Here is a 22,533-nt window from a genome sequence, read left to right as displayed (position 1 = left end):
ACATGTCAGACATCCAAGTAGAAATGGCAGGCAGGCATTTGGATATGCAGATTTGGAATTGAGAGAAATCATTATTGGAAATAAAAATGTGGGCGTCTTCAAAGTATTAGGTGCTATTGAAAGCTTTGAAACTGGATGAGATCACCTTTAGAGAGAATGAAGATGAAAGAAGAAAAGAGAACCATGGAATGAGCCCTGGGGCGCTCCAATATTAAGGGCTTTGGAAGAGGAGGAGGAAGTAGCCATGATGAATGAGGTGGTGTGACCACCACGTCAATAGGATATCAAGAGTATGTAGTGTCTTAGAAGCCAAGTGAAAATGAAGCAAGGAGGAAGAGGTGATCAGATGTGTCAAATGCTGCTCATAGATCAAGTTTAAGAGGCAGCCTGAGAACCCATTATGTTTGGCAACGTGGACAGTCAGATGTCATTGGTGATCTTGCCAGGGCCTGTTCTGATGGAGTGGTGGGGACAAGTAGAACTCTTTTTGAGGAGTTTTACTGCAAGAGGACTGGAGAAAGGTGATGGTTGCTAGTAGCAAAAGTAGTCTTTTCTTCTTAAGATAGTGGCTTGGCCAGACACAGTGGCTCACGCCCTTAATCCCAGCACTTTTGGAGGTCTAGGTGGAAGAATAGCTTGAATCCAGGAGTTCAAAACCAGCCTGGGCAACATAGCAAAACCCCATTTCTACAAAAAATACAAAAATTAGCAGGGTGTGGTGGTGTACATCTGCAGTCCCAGCTACTTGGGAGGCTGAAGTGGGAGGATCACCTGAGCCTGGGGAGGTTGAGGCCACAGTGAGCTGTGATCGTGCCACTGCACTCTAGCCTGGGTAATAGAGTGAGTCACCGTCTCAATAAATAAATAAATAAATAAATAATTGGTGGCTTATTTGTTGATGAAATGACCCAGTAGGAAAAGAAAGATTGATGATGTATAAGAGTACAGAATTGTTGGGACAAGTCCTTGAGGTGAGATGAGATGGAAGCTAGGGCACAAGTTGAAGACTTCTCCAAATGCACAGGTGTTTATCTGTGGTAGGAAGGCACAGTATGTGGTGCAGCCACTGGTTAAGTGGGTAGACGTGGAGGGGTAAGTCTCTGAAAGTCTCTGCCGTAGTCTCAATAAACTAGGAAACAGAATTCTCAACTGCAAGTAAGGTGGGGAAAGGTGTGAAAGGCATGAGAGAATAGATGTCTAGGATTGTGGAGAAAGAATGGACTAGGGACATTTAGGATATTCCGAGCAGCACTGAAAACCCACTGAGTTCTGTGTGCAAGAATGACAGTGTTCAATAACTGAAAACTGGTCATTTTTGTCACACTCCTGACTTCAGTGGAAAAGCATCTAGTGCAGGAGTGTCCAATCTTTTGGCTTCCCTGGGCCACAGTGGAAGAAGAAGAATTGTCTTGAGTCATACATGAAATACACTAACATTAATGATAGCTGATGAACTAAAAAAAAAAATCACAAAAAAATCTCATAATGTTTTAAGAAAGTTTATGAATTTGTGTTGGGCCGCATTCAAAGCCGTCCTGGGTCACATGCGGCCCATGGGCTGTGGGTTGGACAAGCTTGCTCTAGTGGTTCCCCATGCTGCTGGCTTGTGGGCTGAGAAATATTTTATCAGGTTAAAGAAGTATCCAACTATTCATATTTTATTGAGATTTTTTTCTTAAGTGAAGAATGGTGATTGAATTTTGTTAAATATCTTCAATTTGTCTGGAAATAATATTTTTATCCCTCTTTAATTTGGTGAAAGCTATTAATCCAGTTCCCAATATTTAACCATCATTACATTTCTGGAATAAATCCCATTTGGTCAAGATAGATTATTTTAAAAATCTGCTAGATTTTGTTTGCTATTAGGAATTTTTGCATGAATATAAATCATATTAGTCTGCATTTTTCTTTTGTGTAGCTCTAGTCTTTGTAGGTTTTGTGGTGTTTTACTAGCTTCATAGAAAATGCTTGAAAGGGTTTTGTTTTTGTTTTTGTTTTTTTTTAATTTTAAGCTGTTACAGAACAGCTTCAAAAGAACTGGTATTCTAGGCTGGGCCCAGTGGCTCATGCCTCTAATCCCAGCATTTTGGGAGGCCGAGGTGGGTGGATCACCTGAGGTCAGGAGTTCGAGACCAGCCTGCTCAACATGACGAAACCCTTTCTCTACTAAAAATACAAAAAATTAGCTGGGCATGGTGGCAGGTGCCTGTAATCCCAGCTACTTGCGGGGCTGAGGCAGGAGAATCGCTTGAACTGGTGAGGCGGAGGTTGCAATGAGTTGAGATGGTACCACTGCACTCCAGCCTGAGTGACAAGAGTGAAACTCCATCTCGAAAAAAAAAAGAGTTGGTATTCTATACTCCTTAAAGAGTTAGTGAACTTCCCCTCAGAAACCCTCTCAATCTGGTTTTCTTTTGAGGGTGTGCTGCTGACAACTTCCTCATTTCCTCTGTGAAAATTGATAGGCTTTCTATCTTTTCTGGGGTCAGTTTTGATCAATTATATCCATAGAAAATTATACATTTTATCTGAGTTTTTAAATGTATTTGCGCAGAGTTGAGCACAATATACAGAACTTATTTAAGGAGAAACACATTAATACAGATCCCACTTTGTTCTTCAACTCAAAATATACAACTGCTGTGAAGATTTCTTATATGACAAGTTGTGATATCTTCTGATTTGTACCTGGCAGCAATGTGATCACAAACATGCCACCAGATTAAAGTGGTAGTACTCAGGTAAGAGGAGGCCATCCAAATTAAATTTAGGAGTCTTTAAAAAATTATCAAAATTCAATGTAAAAAGTATAATTTCTTGTAAAGAACGTGGTTCCTGGAGAACATGTCTAGGTTCCCCATTTGAGAAACACTGTCCTAGTGAATAGCATTTGAACTTCTTAGCCTATGTTCGTGGCCCTTCCATGTCCACCTTCTCACACAGTGCTTCTGTGTATATCCTGCACTCCAGTTCAACCGAACCTTTCCATCTCCCAGTTTCCCACCTTCCTGCTATTATTTGTGCTGTTTCTTCTGCCTGGAATGCCACTTTCCTAATAATGTTGCCTGTTAATTCCACCCATCCTTCAATTCTCACCAAAATGCCACTTTCTCCTTGAGGTGTTGGAATTGCTTTCTCATCTTTCCCATCACACAAGCCATGGTGACCCCAAAACACCTGATTCCTTTCTCCTTTCCCATGCCAATGTTCAGTTCAGTTCATTGGAATGGAATTCACTTTAAACTTTTGCTCTTAAACTTTGGGCTGACTAAATAGCTTTTCTCTTTTCACTGTAGTGCCTTCTAAAAGCCAAAGATTTCAACATTTGGAAGAGATTAGAAAATGAAAACAGTCCAAATCCAGCTCTTTGTTGATTAGATTGGCCCAAAGAGGAAGTAAATAAGCAAAATGCAAATGGATTCTAGTAGTAATGGCCACTGTATAAGTACTACACCAGTGCAGTGGTTTCAGCAGCTCATCCTGGGCCCCTTTCATACTTATGCATGTTTGGTTTTACGTTTAATTTCAGGCGCTAACAATCACATCGTGGGCTCCTCTTAAGTCTGCTGTGAGAGAAATTAAATCCTAACCCCCTAAGGCAGTGGTTCTCAAAGTGTGGTCCCTGAGATCAACGATGTCAACATTACTGAGAACTTGCTAGAAATGCAAATTATTGCTCCCATCCCAGTCCTACTGAATCAGATTTTCTGGGATTAGGACAGGCAATCTGTTTTAACAAGGCCTACAGGTGATTCTGGCACCCATTAAAGTTTGACATCGGCTGGGTATGGTGGCTCACACCTATAATCCCAGCACTTTGGGAAGCCGAGGCGAGAGGATTGCTTGAGTTCAGGAGTTCAAGATGAGCCTAGGTAACATAGTGAGACATCGTCTCTACTAAAATTCAAAAAGAATTAGGCATGGTGGTGCACGTCTGCAGTCCCAGCTACTCGCAGTGGGTGCTGAGGTGAGAGGATCACTTGAGCCTGGGAGATGAAGGCTGCAGTGAGCCCTGATGTGTCACTGCACTCCAGCCTGGGCAACAGAGTGAGACCCTCACTCAAAAAAAAAATGAAACAAAAATGAAAAAAAAAAAACGTTTGAGATCCTCTGCCCTAAGCTATCCATTATCCATTACATGTAAGGAATTAACTTCTCTCCTATGCATCTAGGATGGCCTTCGTTACATAATATCCTTAGAACCGAGAAAACAGTTACCTAAATCACTGCCTGTGTTCTATGGTTCAGATAAAGAACCCACTGAGAAAGCCTGTGTGCGTGAACCGACTCTGACCAATTAAACATGAAACACAGGTTGGAATAAAAAAATTTCTTTATTTGATGGTCTTCCATATAGACAGAATTTCATCAGTAATCAAAGAAAGGTGGTAATCACATATAAACAACTAAACGCTGAGCTTTCTGGCAACGGAAAAGGAAAACGTTGAGTTCTAGAATAACCTTTGTTGTTTGATGCAACTAACCATATCCCCTTTTAGAGCTAGAGAACCTTCCACGTATTAAATGTTTGGAATCTTTTGTGATGTGGATTCTGCTACAGGTGATGCTAAGGAACGTGGGGACCAATGTCCTTCACAGGTTTTGTAGAAAACTTTTTAGGTGGTCTTCCATATTCACCCTTAGAAGTGAGGACAACCCTTCGAGTGTAATTCCATGGAAATGATTTCCCTCCCGCTCAAACACCCATAGCTTCCCTGTCTGTCCATTTCGTGAGCTCCTCATTACCTTCCATGACTCATTTTGTCATGTGACACGGAGCCTCCCTGGCTCCCACTGCTGGTACTGACCATTCTTTTCTTTGGTCTCTGTGCTGTTGTGGACACAGAGCCACCATCGCTGTTACTGCACTGGAGTCTTTACTTGTTTTTTTCTTTTGTGAGCCTAAGCCTTCCTCAAGACAAGAATCTTTGTTTTGTTTAAAAAAAGAATAGCCTTAATTTTTTTTCTGATTTTACAGTGAACACCCTATTGTAGAACATTCATGTAAGCAAAAAGAAAAGAAATAAAAATAATTTGTAATTTCATCAAGAAATGACCTGTGTTGACATTTCAGTGATTATACTTCCAAGTCTTTTACTAAATGTGTATGTACATAGCTTTATTTGTGTGTGTGTGTGTGTGTGTGTATAAAAATCTGTAGCCTCTGTAAACAAGCCAAATATCACACACATGCCACACAAAACAATACAAGCAAAAATCACCAGACTTCTCATGACTCGACTTTATTCTGGATGGCTCTTTGTGCTTATTTACACATAGACATTGGCAAGTGGACGTATTTGGGACCATGCTCTACATGTTGTTTTGTGGCCTGTTTTCCATGTAGCAGTATGTTACAGACACCCCCACTTATCAATAAATATATATGGACACCACTATTTATAAAGGTTTAACTTTGGTCTTCCTTTGTGTATTTATACAGAAAAATAACCATTCCTTTATTGGACATTTTGATTGTTTCTACTTCTTCACTATTTTAACAATACTGCAGGCCATGTCTTTTCTCCACTAGTGATACACTCCCAGGCATGGGTTTGTTGCTCTCAAAGGTATATGCACTTCCTGTCATGGTACTGTCAAAAGACCTAGGAAGGATATACTAATTTACACTCCCATCAATAGTGCATGAGAGTGCAGGCCAGGTGGGGTGGCTTATGCCTGTAATCCCAACACTGGGAGGTTGAGGTGGGGAGATCACCTGAGGTCAGGAGTTTGAGACCAGCCTGACCAACATGGAGAAACCCTGTCTCTACTAAAAATACAAATTTAGCCGGGCGTGGTGGCGCATGACTGTAATCCCAGCTACTTGGGAGGCTGAGGCAGGAGAATCGCTTGAACCCAGGAGGCGGAGGTTGCAGTGAGCCAAGATGGCACCATTGCACTCCAGCCCGGGCAACAAGAGCAAAACTCTGTCTCAAAAAAAAAAAAAAAAAAAAGAGTGCCCATTTCCGCACATCCTTGACAGTACTGGGTTTTGTCCATACTTTTAATTTTTGGCAATCTGATTAAAGAAAAATGGTATCTTGTGATTTTTATTTGTATTTCTTTGAAAACTGTAAGGTTTTTTTAAATGTTAACTGAACATTTCTATTTATGCTTTTTGTGAATTGCCTGTTTTTATCTCAAGTTTTTCATTGCTGTTGAAGTTTTCTTATTGATATCTAAGAATCCTTTGTGTATAAACATTAATCTTTTTTCTGTATTTACTTACCTTTGTCCTGTACTGAAATATGATTCTTGTTCATCATTTGTCTCTTATTTATGGTTATTTTAAGTTTCTTTTTGGATTTTGCCTTTGTTATCACACTTAGAAAGTAATTTGCCACACAAAGATTTTATACATATAATACTTTCCAATACCTTTTTTACTTCTAAAAGTTAAATACACTTGGAATGATTTTGGCAAATAACATAAAGATCTAATATACTTTTCTACCTCATCCCTGAAATTCAGCCAGTTTTCTCTATGCTATTTGTTTTTAAAATCTATTTCTCTCATTGATTTGGAATATTACTTAGGCACTAATTACTTACATTGAAGTCCATTTCACAACTTTTTATATCATTAATATGAATATTTCTCTATAGTATTATATGTTAGTAATTATATTTTAATATCTGATAGAAATGTTTTTCTATTCTCAGTATTCTTGAACATCCAACTGCTTATTTTGAAGTTCCAAAAAATTCTACTTTTAAAAACTTGGAATTACATTAAGTTTATAATATTGTCAGGATGCTTGTTCCTGTAAACCTGAGATGAAACTCAGAGTCTAGCTGTCTTAGTCCATTTGGGGTGCTGTACAAAAATATCAGACTGGGTGATGTATAAACAACAGAAATCTATTGCTCACATTTCTGGAGGCTGGGAAGTCCAAGATCAAGGTGTCAGCAGACTCGGTGTCTGGCGAGGGCTGCTCTGTGCTTCATAGATGGCTCATTGTTGCTGTGTCCTCACATGGCAGAAGGGGTGAAGGAGCTCGCTTGAGCCTCTTTTATAAGGGCAGTAATCACATTCATGAAGGTAGAGCCCTCATGGCAATAACTCCCCAAAAGGTGCCCCTCTTCCCAAACGCTATCACATTGGGCATCAGGTTCCATATGCATTTTGGGAGGACACCAACAGTCAGACCATGGCACAAGATGGGTTTGGTGACTCTGTGGACAGAGGATTCTCCCACCTAGGGATCTCCACTGTTTGTCTTTAGAGGAAGATTTGCCTTGAGGAACCTGTGTACATGGAAGGAGAGGAAGGCTGGATTTGTGCTCTGAAGATAGAGAAGGCTGTGAATAAAATCTGCATTTTGAAGATAGGAAAGACAAGAAGTGCTGTTCTTCAGGACAACGGTGGCAGAATGGGGCACAGAGAAGAGCACTGTCCCCATTTCTGTGGCACCTGGTACAGACAAGAGCCAGAAGGGCTGCCACCCCTGACATGCCATTGGTCACTCCAAATCAGTGGTGTGCAGGGGCTGGCTCCTGAGACCCAAATGCTAAATTTTCAAGAATTTTCCAAGCTGGTGGTTAAACAGAACCATTATTAAAAATTAAACTTATACAATTAAATGAGTTATGTGAGGAACAAAGGTAATGAATATTCAAAATTCATAATTCGTTAGTCATTTTACTACACCTTACTACAATCTATGCTTATTTACATCCGTTGTTGTCTGTATGGTGGAAATACTATGTAATGATATGCTACTGTGCATGCTTCCTAATTCCACATTCAGTGATGGCAAGCTTGACACTGGCACAGTGGGAGTATTTACACCATGGAAATTGGCAAATGCTACAAATTAGGACTTGATTGATTGTTTTCCTCATTGTCTAGAGGAGGGGCTGGCAAATTTTTATGTAAAGGGCCAGATAGTGTTTTAGGCTTTATAGGCCACACAGTGTCTGTCACAATGACTAATTCTGCTCTTACAGAGCAAAAGCATAGAAAATACCTAAATGCATGAGTGAGCCTGGGTTTTTGTACTAACTTTATTTGTGGATACTGAAATTTAAATTTCATATAATTTTCATGTGTCATGCAATACTATTCTTTTGATTTTTTTTCAATCATTCAAAAATGTAAAAACCATTTTTCTATGGCAGGCTGTAGAAAATCATGGCACACACTGGCTTTAGAGACTATTTATTATTATTTGTGAATCATATGCTACATCTCCCTTATATCAGTAAAATTTATAATAAACTATTTCTTTTTTTTTTTCTAGAGAACTGGTTGTTAAATATTTGCCAGCACACCACCACTTCAAGTGTTTTCTGAATTGGGGACATGGGAGGAGGGAGTCCAGCAGTACCCTGGGGAGGAGGCCGTACCCTCTCCCATGAACCACTGGCACTGGGGGCATGGTGAGCTTGCCCCTAGAGGGTTTGCCAACAGCTGACTTGAACCACTGCAAAGGAAGGGCAGAGGATTCCTGTGCTTGTGTGATGTGGAATACTCTGGGGACTGTCAGAAATAACCCCGGAAACTATAAGGTAGCGCCAAGGTCCTGCTGTCATGTAGGAGGGGCCTGTGAGCTGGTGAGATTTCTGTATCTACAGATGAAGGAGTTGGAAAATTCCAGTTACATAATGTTTTTCCCATCTAGGAATATTATGGTATGTCATTCCATTTAGCCAAGTCTTTATTTAAATCCTTCAGTCATTGTATTCATGTAACTCCTGTATTTGTCTTGTTAAGTAAATTCCTAGGTAGTTACATTTATTTTTTTTAAATGTTAATATTTATTTATATTTTCATTTAATTTTTCTAGCTATATTTTTGGTTCTATAAAATTTTTTCCTATTACTTTTTATCTGTTTATTGCTGGTCTATAGGGAAACTAATGCTTGTATAAATTAATTTTTTATACTAGTCACCGTATTGAATTATTAGTGTTTTTTTAGTTGATTCTCTTGTGTTTTCAGTAATACAATGATATCATCTGCAATAAATGATCCTTTTAGCTTCTTCTTCCCAATTTTTGATAAATTTTAGTATTGGGATGTGCTTGCTTTACAAAATGAATTGGGAAGTTTTTCATTTTTCCCCCTGGTCAATATCAGTTGAAAGAATGTAAAATCTGTTTATGTGAAGTTTCAGAGAATTCAACCATGAAACCATTTAGCCTGAAGAATTTTTCCAGAAGTGATTTTTGTTTGTTTGTTTTTACAAATATTTCTTTTTCACCATAGATGCTGGTTTACTTAAGATTTTTTCTTTTGTCAGATTGGTAATTTATGATTTCTGAGAAAATTTCTATTCCATCCCTGTTTCTACTCCTGTCTCTCTCTAATCTATTCTCTAGCCAGTAAGCCATCACAACATTTAAAATTTCAGGTGGTCATTCCCCTGCGTGAAAACCTGTGACAGTTTTCACTGATAGGTTATTATTGCTTTATGTCTCCTGGTCTATGAAGGCCTAACATGATCTGGTCCTAACTTCCACCTCCCACTTCCTACTGCCTTGCTCAGAGTGACAGGAGGGCCCGCAGAGGAGGAGCTAGCACAGGCATGCTGAGTACTGGATTTCATGCTGATTCTGGAAACAGCTCCATGCCAGTTTTAAAGGAGGCTTAATTGTTCTGGGAGTTTTGCTGACATAATACAGCTTGGCTCACGGGTGGTTCTTGTCCTTAGGCTTAAAAGTAGAACAGGCATTAATAAATGCCACAAAATGTCTTTGGTTGTGTTCAGCCAGTTCTTTTCCCAGAAGAAAAAAAGCACTGTGCTTAATTAAATTCAATCAATATTTTTCAAGGGCTTCTTATGGACAAGAGATTTTGCTGGACTCTGGGATATAAGTGAGGCAGACACAAACAATGTACCTCTATTGCAAGGCAAAGTAAAAGAGAATGTATTGATAGAATATGCTGGGTTATGCCACAGTAATGAAAATCTCAGAGGCTTATATCCACACATGTTTATTGCTCAGTTGTGCTGATGTCCAGGTGGATTGGCTATGGCTCTGCTCTTTGTCATTTCACTCTGAGACCCAAGCAAGTTGAAAAGCCTCTATCTGGAAAATTTCTGGTGGTCATGGCAGAGAGAAAAGGCATGCTGGCCAACATGCAATCACTAAGACTTTGTTAAGAAGTAACACGTGCCACTAAAGATCACATTTTATTGGCCAGAGAAAATAGCATGATCAAGTTGGACATCAAAGGGGCAGGGAAGAATTAGGTTGAACCATATGAGATTGGCATTTTATGAAGTCAAAGGTGATTGAATATCTCAATTGTATTTGGTTTAACCTAATATAATTCTTCTATAGGGAGGCCAGTGATTATTTGAATAGTGTAATCTACTCCATAGTGGTACCAACCAAATTGCAATAAGAAAATCTTATTAAGATTTTCTTTAAATTCAGATGAAAATTTTATTCACTAATTCCGCATTTCACTTGAGATAGCCACAGACAACCAATCCTTCCATCTGTGGAAATGGGTAATAAAAGCAGAGGTGTCACATTAACCTTTTTTGCTGAATTTAGGGGCCATTGGTTTTAGATTCCAGCTTTAAGGAGTCCGTCTCAATAAAAATGTGCCATGTTCTTGATATATGCCAGACTTTGTGCAACGTGCTGGGACAGACAGTGAAACGCACTGACAGACAAGGTCTGTCCTCAGGGGGCTGAGAGTCTAGTTCCTGCCCTGCTATCACGTGCAGATAACCAGTAAATAGGTGCTGTGGGGGGTGGGAGAGGTTGAGGGAACTTAGGGTGTATTTCTAATGGAGCTCACACGATTGTTGGCCAAATTCACTTCTGTGAAGCTGCAGAACTCACAGCTGCTTGTTTCTTCAAGGCTAGCAGGAAAATCTCTCCAAGCTCAGGGCAAGCTTGAGCTCTCTTTTAAAGGGCTCACCTGAGTAGGCCAGGCCAACCTAGGCTACTCTTGCCTTTGATGAACTTGAAGGTAAACTGATTAGAGACTTAATCACAAAATCCCTCCATCTTTGGCACATGATGTAACCTGACCACAGAAGAGACATCCATCATATCCACAGGTCTTGCCCCTACTCAAGTGGACTGTGCGGGGCACGGACACCAAGAGTGGGAATCTGGGACGCGATCTTAGAATTCTGCCTGCTTCAGGGTTTCATTTTCAAAATTGTCACGGATCTTGTGGGTGTGTCTCCTTGTTGTTTTAGTCCATGTTTACCTGATGTCATTGGTCATTTGTAGATCTTTTGTGAAGTCTTCTGCCCAGAATTCGTTCTTAGTGGATTGCTTGCCTTTTTGTTTTTGAGTCTTCTAACCTGAATAGAAATTATTGGTTGGATACAAGTATTGTAACTATGTTCTCCCAGTCGATGGTTCCCCTTTTTGTCTTTGATAAACATAAATTCTTCATTTTAATTGTCATATTCCTTTTTTTTTTGGTGGTTGCTGGTTTTGTGTCCTGTTTATGAATCTCTTGCTTAGCCCAAGGTCATAAAAATATTCTCCCGCCTGGACCCTTTCTCCTGGACCCTGAATTGATTTTGTTTTCAAATGTAGGTCTATGATCCTCTTTGAATGAACTTTTATGACTTGTGCGTGTATGGGACCAAAGTTCATTTTGTTCTCTATATGATGAGTCAATTGATACAGTATCATTTACTGAAAAGACCATCCTCTCCCTATTGATTTGTGACTTTGACTTTGTTAAATCAGGTGACTGGAGGTAGGCTGGAATCTGGTTTGGCTTCTTCTACTGCATGAATCTATTTGTTCATCTGTACACCAGTGCCAGACTGTCCTCACTATTGTCCGACCATGCTGTGATATCTAAACAATGTCTTCAAAGGAATCCTGGGCATTGCCATCTCTCTAGAGAGGCCTCACTCCACTCTCCCAGCCCTAAACAACTACAGATTTATTTTCTGTCTCTGTAGATTTTCCTGTTATACAGATTTCTTGTGAATGAAATCATATAGTATGTTGTCTTTTGTACCTGGCTTCTTTCATTTCCAACATGCTTTCAGGGATCACCATGTTTGCAAGACTGTGTCCTTGTGCAGGAAACAGAAGCACCGACCAGGAGGACTGGGGCAGGTGAGATTGGGAAAAAAGAAAGGGAGGGAATAAGCTGTGTCCAGACACTAAAAGGACTTGCAGGATCTTTTAAAAGAGATGTATACATGTAACAGGGCATTAAACAGCATGGGAAAGCATCCGCTCTCTTAAAATATCAAAAAAATCCACATAGATATGGAACAAGCTTCTTGTATCCTTCGGTGTGGAGCATGTGGTCCTCGCTCAGCTATGTGGCTGACCCACAGAAGGCAGTCACGGATGGAGCTTATAAAGGAAGGAGAGAGGCCCATACACTGAGCTCAGAGGGAGGAGAGGATGAGTTTGAAGTGCTTGAGGAACACGGAGTGACCCCAGGAAGGAGCTGGGCCATGTTAGGTGGAGCTGAGAGAGGAGCCCCAGATTCAAGGAGAGTATGTCCAGGTAGTAGCTTGAACAGCACAGATGGAAAAGGATTTGGCTTTCTTTGTTTTCTTCCTTTGATTTTTAACTGCCCATCCCTCCGCAATATTAATGGTTAGTACAGAAAAGAAAAAGGAGAAATTATCACCCATCACCCCTCCACCCAGAATTAACCACAGTTAACACTGGGGCCCAGTTCCTTCCAGGCTGGAGTCTCAGAATCACTTTCTTAACCAGGAGCAACGGTCTGCACAGCTTTATATCCTGTAATTTCTTGCTTAGTGTAAAAGCATTACCCTGGGATCCGATTTCCTTTTGCATCTCAAACCCGGGAAGTTTGGCCATTAGCAAGGATTTCCTGAATTTCCTTGGCATCATCACAGCGGCTGGGCTTGGTCTTCCTGAAGCTTAGGGCTAGTTCTCCCTCCCCTCCTTTCAAGCTGCAGGTCTTCGTGAGAAGAAGGCGGATGTAATAGCAGAGACTTAGCTTTCAGGCCTCATTCCTCAAGGAGGTAATTGTTCCCTTTAAAGGAAGACAGAATTAACTGAGTGGCAGCACTGGATTAGGCCTGGGCATCCAGAAACTGCCCGCAAGAAGTGGAGGCCAGTGGGAGACACACAAGTGTCTACAAGGCGAGGTGACAGAGCTCTCCGAAGGATGGAGAAGGGGCTGTGGCGGCTGGCCCAGTGGAAAAGTACCTCAACCATGATTCATCAGGGTAATGCTCCGTTGGTGCCAGGCCATCACCCCGTCTGGGAGTGCAGACAGCTGACAGCTGAAAGTCACATCAAGAATGGAATCAATTTTCAGGGAAGAAAGTAAATGAAAGTTAAGATAAAAATGCATTACTTCACTGCTATACCTTCTGCTGCAAGCATCTGTTTAATACAAGCAACATGAGACTAGCGCCTGCTACGTGGCGAGTGCTGTCTGGGCACAGCGGGCAAGGCAGGCTCCAGCACTAGGCAACTCCAAGCCTGACTGAGGAAGACGATGTGGTGGTCCACCTGGACACGGATTGGCTGATTAAATAAGGGTTATGAGTTAGACAAATAAAATACCTGATGCTGCTGAATTTCACATCTCTAAGGACATTGCTCTGGCTGTAGACTAACTGGGTGACTGAAACGTGGATCCACATAGTGTCAGTACACAGAAATGACCTGTGTGTGGTTCTCAGCCCTGCTGCTCACTGGAGTCCCTGGGAGTTCTTCAAATTAGAGACACTAAGGATGCTCAGTCCCTGCCCCTCCCCCTGAGTTTTTAAAAATAGCTTTATTGTGATACAATTCAAATAAAATACAATCTACCCATTTAAAGTATACATTTCAGTGGTTTTTAGTATATTCATGGATAAGGACAACCATCAACACAGTCAAATTTTTTTTTTTTTTGAGATGGAGTCACCCAGGCTGGAGTGCAATGGCATGATTTTGGTTCACTGTAACCTCTGCCTCCCTGGTTCAAACGATTCTCCTGCCTCAGCCTCTCGAGTAGCTTGGATTACAGGTGTGTGCCATGACGCCCGGCTACTTTTTGTATTTTTGGTAGAGATGGAGTGTCACCATGCTGGCCAGGCTGGTCTCAAACTCCTCAAGTGATCTGCCTGGTTTGGCCTCCCAAAGTGCTGGGATTACAGGCCTGAGCCACCAAGTCCAGCCAACACAGTCAATTTTAAAACATTTTCCTTATCTCAAAAAGAAACCCCATACTCTTTAGCTATTCTTTTTATTTTCTATTAAATTTATTTTTTCTTTCTTTTTTTTTTTTTTTTTTTTTGAGATGGAGTCTGGCTCTGTCACCCAGGCTGGAGTTCAGTGGCTCAGTCTTGATTCACTGCAACCTCCGCCTCCTGGGGTTCAAGTGATTCTCCTGCCTCAGCCTCCTGTGTAGCTGGCATTACAGGCACACACCACCACGCCCTGCGAATTTTTGTATTTTCAGTAGAGACAGGGTTTCACCATGTTGGCTAGGCTGATCTGGAACTCCTGACCTCAAGTGATCTGCCCGCCTCGGCCTCCCAAAGTGCTGGGATTATAGGTGTGAGCCACCGCACCTGGCCAACTATTTTAAAAATTTTTAAGAGACTGAGTCTCGCTTTGTCACCCAGTCTGGTGCAGTGGCAGGATCATGGCTTACTTCAGCCTTAAAATCCTGGGATCAAGCAATCCTCCCACCTCAGCCCCCTGAGTAGCTGGGAAAACAAGTGTGCAGAGTCACTAAACTAAAAAAAAAACAACTTTTATTATTATTATTATTATTATTATTATTATTATTATTATTTGTAGGGGTGGGTTTTCATTATGTTGCCTAGGCTGGTTTCAAAGTCCTGGCCTCAAGCAATTCTCCTGCTTCATCCTCCAAAAGTGCTGGGATTACAGGCATGAGCCACTGTGCCCAGCCTCTGCCCACTCTTCTAGCCCTAAGCAACAGGAATCTATTTTCTGTCTCTGTAGATTTTCCTGTTATACACATTTCTTATGAATGAAATCATATAATATGTTGTCTTTTGTTTCTGGCTTCTTTCATTTAGCACCATGCTTTCAGGGTGCACCATGTTGTAGTGGGTATTTTATTCTTTTTTATGGCTGAATAGTATTTCATTTTATGGATATGCCATAATTTGCTTATCTGTTATCAGTTGATGGACATTTGGGTTGTTTCTACCTTTGGGTGTTATGAATAGTGCTGCTATGAACATGTGTGTTCCAGTTTCTGTGTGGACACATGTTTTCCTTTCTCTTGGGTAGCTACCTAGGAATAGAAATGCTGGGTCATACGTTGACTCTGTTGGAAGAACTGCCAGACTGTTTTCCAAAGCAGCTGTACCGTTTCACATTCTCATTAGCAGTGCATGAGGATTCTGATTTCTCCACATCCTTGCCGATACTTGTTATCATCTGACTTTTTGATTCTGGCTACCCTAGTGCCTATGAAGTAGTATCTCAGTGTGGTTTTGATTTGTTGATTTGCTGATGACTAAAGATGCTCAGCATCTTCTTATGTGCTTATTTGTGCTCTTAGAATTTTTAATTCAGTTGATCTGGAGTAGTTTTTTTTCCTTTTATTTTTTATTTTTTTGAGACAGAGTTTTTCTCGGTCACCAGGCTGGATGGAGTGCAGTGGCGCAATCTCGGCTCACTGCAACCTCTGACTCCCTGGTTCAAGCTATTCTCCTGCCTTAGCCTCCCGAGTAGCTAGGATTACAGGCCTGCACTACCATGCGCAGCTAATTTTTGTATTTTTAGTAGAGCCAGGATTTCACCATGTTAGCCATGATGGTCTCAATCTCCTGAACTCGTGATCCGCCCACCTCGACTTCCCAAAGTGGTGGGATTACAGGCGTGAGCCACAGCGCCTGGCTTATTTTTTTCCTTTAAAAAAGTGTTTGGCTGGGAGTAGTGGTTCACACCTGTAATCCCACACTTTGGGAGGCTGAGGCAGGAGGATCACTTGAGCCCAGGACTTCAAGACCTGCCTGGGCAACATAGCAAGACCCCATCTCTAAAAAAAAAAAAAAAAAAAAAAAAGGAAATTAGCCAGGTGTGGTGCTGCACACCTGTGGTCCTAGCTCCTTGGAAGGCTGAGGTGGGAGGATCACCTGAGCCCAGGATTATGAGGCTGCAGTGAGCCATGATCATGCCACTGGACTCCATCCAGCCTGGGTGACAAAGTGAGACCCTGTCTCAGAAAAAAAAAAAGGTGGGGGGGCCCGGGCGTGGTGTCTTATGCCTGTAACCCTAGCACTTTTGCAGGCAGATTGCTTGAGCTCAGGAGTTCAATACCAGCCTGGTAACATGGCAAAACTGGTCTCTATGAAAAATATAAAAAATAGCTGAGTGTGGTGGTGCACATCTGTAGCTGTAGTCCCAGCTATTTGGGTGGCTGAGGTGGGAGGATCACCTGAGCCTGGGGAGGTTGAGGCCACAGTGAGCTGTGGTCGTACCACTGCACTCCAGCCTGGACAACAGAATGAGACTCCATCTCAAAAAAAAAAAAAAAAAAGTTTTTTATTTTGAAACAATTTTAGGTTTAGAGAAAAGTTGAAAAACAGTAAAAAAAACAAAAAACAACCCCCCCCAAAAAAACCTCTCATTTACCCTTAACCCAGATTTCCCGAATGCTCACCACCCTTGCTACATCATTCTAGTTCCTGGAAACATTTAAAGCATGTGAAACATTTAAAACATTTAAGTGGCAGGCTTTAAGTTGCACCTCCTTTACTTCTAAATATTTCAGTGTTTTTCTTGAAAAAAAAAAATGTTCTCATACCACAGTAACACGATCAAAATTGGAAAATCAACATTGATTCAATACTATGATCTACAATCAAGTTTTTTTTTTTCTCCAAATCCCTGGGTCTCAGCATTTTTTTAAAAGCTTCACAGATGATTTCAATGGATACTAGGGACCTCTGCTGCCTCCTCTGGCAGAGCAGGACTGAGGGGTGGACCCTCCCTGAGACCACCCAACAATTTAAGGTGGAGTTATCAGGGCGCCTGACTCCTGGGGGCATTTTTGTGTGACGGGAAAAGACAGTGCTCCTGGCTGAGTGAGATGGCAGCTGGCTTGGCAAGGGGATAGCACCTTTGTCACCACGTCATGTCTCTGTACTCTACGTGCTGCACCTACACCCAGGACCGACGGTAACTGAGGTGGAGGGGAAAGGAGGGCCTGAGATGGCAAGTCTGTCCTCCTCGGTGGTTCCTGTGTCCTTCATTTCCACCCGCGAGAGTCTGCTGGACACTGGAGTTGGTGGAGAAGGAGCCAGTGACAGGCAGAGGAGCAAACTGTCTTTATCACACTCCAAGATCCCAGCTGCTAAAATCCACCCTGAGCTCTACTTACCAGCCTTCTTCTCTCTTGCTGGAACCTCCTCTGTACTCAGACCAGCAGCCTTAGCACCACCTCACACTGGTAAGAAATGCAGATGATCAGGCCTTACCCCAGCTCTATTAAATCAGAAATTCTGGAGTGGCGCCCTGCAGCTTGCATTTTAACCAGCCTTCAGGTGCTTCTGATGCTCGCTCAGGTTTGAGCACCACTGGCCACAGGGAGGCCGAGGCAGGGCCCAGGGTCAATTCAACCCTCCTCTGGTTGAATAGCTGGAGAGTTGGGAATATCAGTAAATATTTCCAATGTACCTGCTACAAGCCAGAAAAAGGGAACAAGAAGACACAGTGGGTCTGAGAAAGTGATGGGGTGAGCAGAAACCCAAAGCCCATAGAAGGCCATCCGAGTGGCCCCTCGAGTAGGTGAACTGGCTTTAGGGTTTACTGAAGGAAGTGGAAACCTCAGCCTGCTTCTTGTCTGGGTTGTTATAGGAGTCATTTAGAAAGCTGTACCATTCTTTCAATATTCTCACTACTTTCCAACGCTCATTTTTCCTGCTCATTTCTGGATTAAAAAAATGCCTTGGCTGTATGAGTAAGAAAACCACCATGCAAGTTTGTAGAGAAAGAATCTGGGCCTTCTAGGTCACGTTGGTTTAAAACTTGGACATCAAGCACCTTAGAGACCATGTTGCCAAATAAGCTTAGTAAATGCTTTCTAATGCTTACAGAACTGTGGTGCTTTGTGCTTGCTGTAGTACTATATAATTAGACAAATGAAAGAACTCAAAGGTTGAGCCCCTTCTGTCTCTTAATTTTTTTTTTATAAGCAGATTTAAAATTCTGGCTCATAATGTCCTTGATTCAATGTTAAACCATTTTGCCTAAATGACAGCAAGTTCTAAATGTGAGGGCGCTCAGCTTTTCAAGCTGCTCCTGAATGACAGAAAATTGACAAGCTGTCATTCAAGACCTTTTGGTAGCTGCCTGGGGCTCTGTTTGAATTGTATCTGTCTGATACTTTGCCATGGAGAGTGAAAAATTTGATCACATGCCATGCTTTTAATTTTCTAAAGCAAATATGTTGGAAGGAGCCAATTAATGCAAAGATGGACTGCTGGTCTCATGCAACTGATTTAGGGGAAGGGTTTGCCTAAATTAATAAAAGATCTGAATTATAGATCTTAACAAATATGTAGAATTTAAAGGCTTAAAAGGAAACTGGGCAGCAGCAGGCCTGGGGTTGGCTTTTAAGTATCCTTATTTAACAAATAGACATGAATGTTTTGATTTGATATTAGAAATGCTAGTACTGGAGCCTCTGAGCCTACTCTGGCTCGAGAGGCTGCCCTATCTAAAAAATAAGTAAAAAGAAAAAAAGAAATGCTGGTACTGTAATTCTAAAGTGCTTCAGAAATTCTCAAAAATAGGCCAGGCATGGTGGCTCACGGCTGTATACCAGCACTTTGGGAGGCCAAGGTGGGCAAATCACTTGCGGTTGGGGGTTGGAGACCAGCCTGGCCAACGTGGTGAAACCCCATCTCTACTAAAAATACAGAAATTAGCTAGGCATGGTAGCAGGTGCCTGTAATTCCAGCTACTTGGGAGGCTGAGGCAGGAGAATCGCTAGAACCTTGGAGATGGAGGTTGCAGTGAGCCGAGATCGCACCACTGCACTCCAGCCTGGGCAACAGAGTGAGACTCTGTCTCAAAAAAAAAAAAAAAAAAAAGTTCTCAAAAATATTTTGAACTTCCTCACCTTTGTCCTATTTTTGAAGGAGGGGTCTACATTAAAGAGATCATACAGAAATAATTTAATTGTTACAAAACGAATGGAATGTCTTTACTTTTTACCCGATTGAGTTACATTAACTGCATCTTCAATTTAATTTAAAGTGCTCCTCAACCTAAAATATAGTCATGTGTCCATATTTAAAAATGCATATTATTAAATCTATTTTTTTTTCAATCTATCATCCACACTGCAGCAAGGCGATTCTGCCAAAACATATCTCCTTAAAAGCCAACTGGAGTGTCTCATCAGCATCAATGTGAAGCCAAAAATCCTTAGGAGGACAGAGGGAGTCCCTCACAACATAGACTGGTCCCCTTCCCTCCAGCTGCCTGGACTGTCCAAAGGACTCTCTTCCCGCCTGCGGCCACACTGCACAACTTGGAATTTCCCCACCTGGGTGGACTCATCGCGTCATCACCAACTGGATGCATCTTCTGCTCTGTGCAGCTGGTAAAATCTTTCTCAACCCTTGAGATGCAGCCCAATCTCCTCCTAACATCTGGATTCCTCTCTGTCACTGCATTCCCTCCTGTCATCCTGCCTTTGTTTTCTTACCCTCCTCTCTCTCCTGTGATAGGCATTAATTAAAATTAAATAAAAATTCAGATCATCCTTGTACTTGGTGCATTTCAAATGCTCGGCAGTCACATGTAGTTAGTGGCTACCCTCTTGGACAGCACAGATAGAGATTATTTCCATCATTGCAGAAAATTCTAGACTTTAAACTTCTTGAGGACAGGGGCTTGATCGTTCGACACTGCTTTACAGTGTCTAGCAGTGTCTGCCCTGTAGCAGGGGCTCAGGAAATTTTTCCTGAACCGAACCTAACTGAACTGATGTGGGTTTGTCATCAGGGTGTACCTTCTGTTAAAGGAGGTTATGATTTCTGATGCTGGGGTGACCAGAGGGGATGGGAGTGGGCCTGGCACTCGGAGGAAAGGGGGCAACACCAGCTGAGAAGTCATCCTTTACTTGCTGGCATGGCCCCAGCCAGGGTTCTGTTGCTACGGGAGAATGGATGAGTAGGAATGGATTGTATCACCCTGGATCTAGAGGACAACCTGGCGTGAGGGGCATGGGGGACATTGGAAGTCAGGGTAAGAAACTTGGACTTCATTCTACTGGCATGGAGAGCTCCTGGAAATTAATGAGCAGTAGAGTGATAGGATAAGCTTATAGGAGGAGCCAAAATTTTTAATACAGCTCCTTAGATCTTAGATCTTGTGACTTAGGAAAGGCAATATGAGCCCCTGAGCATTCTGTGTCCTTTGTACATTTGGGAGAACAGAGGCCCAAAGTGGGAAATCATCCTCCTCCGGGGCAGCACAGACATGGCTGCTCCATTCCTATTCAGAAGCTTCGTTTCCTGATTAAGGCTCTGGCAGCTGTGGTGTTTCATTGTTCATTATTCATGAATAGACTTGGCCCTGTTCAAAACTGAAGCTTCAATGCTGCAAATGAGGGCTGCAGAGAGGATGTTGGGGAACTCGCCTGTTTGGCTTCAAAACTGCCCCCTTTTCTCTGGAAAAATCCTCTCTAGAATACTGTGCCAAGGCTTGGTGAGTGAGAAATGAGTTTTCATGATGTATCAAAAGAAAAATGCTTCTTTTAAGAAAATGTCTTTATAAATGGCAGCAGGCGGGGAAGAATCTAAAAGACAGAAAGAGCAATGCTTGCAGGTTGAAAGCATTACCTCCAGATATGGGGACGTTAGGACTAAGGGAAGGTCAGTGATGGGTCCACGAGGCCGGGTTTCAATGGGTTTACCATTTCCTTCTTTGTGTGCCCACCGATGGACACACGTAGGCACACACACCAACAGCCTCCCATGTGGACGGTCCAGGGTGCCCACAACCCTTCCAGCAAGACTTTGATTTCTCTGTTTCAAAGGATTTCTTGAGGCCCCTCTGTAGAGCTGCTTGTCTTCTTCACGACCCGTGCTTGGGTCAGGGCAGGTGGAGTGAGCTGCACGAACAGCTGGGAGATGATCCTGTGATCTCACTGTGCAGTGGTCCTGCCAGGTTGCTCTTTCTAAAACCTTGGGTATTGCAAATTCTGCTTCTTAGGGACCGCTTGGTCCCCCAGTCCTCCCCCTGCTGACTCCCTTCCTGGTGAAGCCACCAGCATGGCTCTCAGGGTGGTGCTGTCTTCCTTCTCTAGAACAGCCACGTGGCCCCATGGCTTGCACTTACTGGTTACTGTGGTTACAAATGCCTCTTCTAGGCTGTGAACCATCAAGGAGTGGGTCCAGTTCAGCCAACACTTCCTCAGGGATTTTAAGTAGCTGGGGGTCCCCCCGAATCTCCATCACCCTCTTGCCCATTCTGCATCCCCTCCCCCACCACACATACACTCTACTCCCCCAGTGCTGAATAACTTGCCAAAGCACGGTGCTGGCACTGGGGCGTTCAGGGGTGAAGAAGATGGGGCCTCTGCCCTGGGGAGGAGGTGATGAGGGGAGGAACAGCAGCACAGAGGGTGGGAGGCAGAGGAAATGGCACTGAGTGGGGGCATGAGGATGGAAGAGGAGCATGCTAGATGGGACGACGGGACCCAGCACTGACCAAATAGAAGCTTGTGGGTGGCACATCAGTCACTCCAGGGAGAGATGCAGTCACTGCCATTTTCCTAATGAAACTCCTCCAGTTATTAAAGGCCCAGAGTCACAGACTTAAGGACCAGAAGTGGGATTTGAACCCAAGTCCCCCAGATGACAGGGTTCCTACGTGCTTCTCTAGGTCACATTAGTTCATGCTGGAGGGGAGGAGGGGTGTTTCAGGAAGAGAGGAGATGTGGGCAAAGGCACAGAGGCCGTAAGCGGAAAGGTATGTTCCAGAAAATGCAAGTTATTCAGCACTGGGGGAGCAGAGTGTATGTGTGGTGGGGAAGGGGTGGAGAATGGGTGAGAGGGTTGTGGAGACTCAGTGGGACCCCCAGCTACTTAATTCCCTGACAGGGAAAGAGCTTAGAAACTCCCTCCACCTCCCGCAAAGCAGTGGGGAAGCTGCAGCCACACTGTGTGCGGTGGGCTCATTCCGTCTGCAGTCTGGCTGCTCAGAGGGATGGTGGAGGATGGGGCTTGCAGGCAGGCACGGCCAGTTTGGAAGGTGTACTGGCTCCAGCACTCAACTTGTGGCTGACACTCAGGGAAGTCACCCTCTCTGGCCCTCAGTTTTCTCCTCTGTAAAATAAGGGAATTCGACAAAAATAAGTTGTCACCAATTTATTCACCACCACGTGTCCTTTTAATTCCGTCTGCCCCAGGACTGCAGTGGGGAGAGTCTTTCTTTGCTGATGGACTTTGAAAATCATCACCCCCACCCCGCACTTTTTATGGTTAACCACAGCTAGCCAAGAACTCAGGGCTTCTCATCAGCAGAGGCCTCTGCCTCTCCAGGATCCAGGCCTGAAGGGATTCTGGGTAAAGGCCTCCCTTCTGCAGCCATGAGGCCCTGGCTTTATGGA

At 42.8% G+C, this 22,533-nt stretch overlaps 1 protein-coding gene across 1 annotated transcript; it reads left to right on the top strand.

Annotated features, from left to right (window-relative positions):
* Positions 1-13,098: 13,098 nt before the first annotated feature.
* On the top strand, positions 13,099-17,343 carry LOC105471393 (age-related maculopathy susceptibility 2). The gene is given in 3 exon segments (XM_024789578.2): positions 13,099-13,159; positions 16,999-17,330; positions 17,332-17,343. Coding segments are annotated over 3 exon segments (405 nt in total).
* Positions 17,344-22,533: the final 5,190 nt, after the last annotated feature.

The sequence above is a fragment of the Macaca nemestrina genome, chromosome 9 (assembly GCF_043159975.1).
Source record: "Macaca nemestrina isolate mMacNem1 chromosome 9, mMacNem.hap1, whole genome shotgun sequence".
Taxonomy (NCBI): domain Eukaryota; kingdom Metazoa; phylum Chordata; class Mammalia; order Primates; family Cercopithecidae; genus Macaca; species Macaca nemestrina.
Note: the sequence above shows the minus strand (reverse complement) of the source record. Positions and strands in the feature narration are given on the sequence as shown.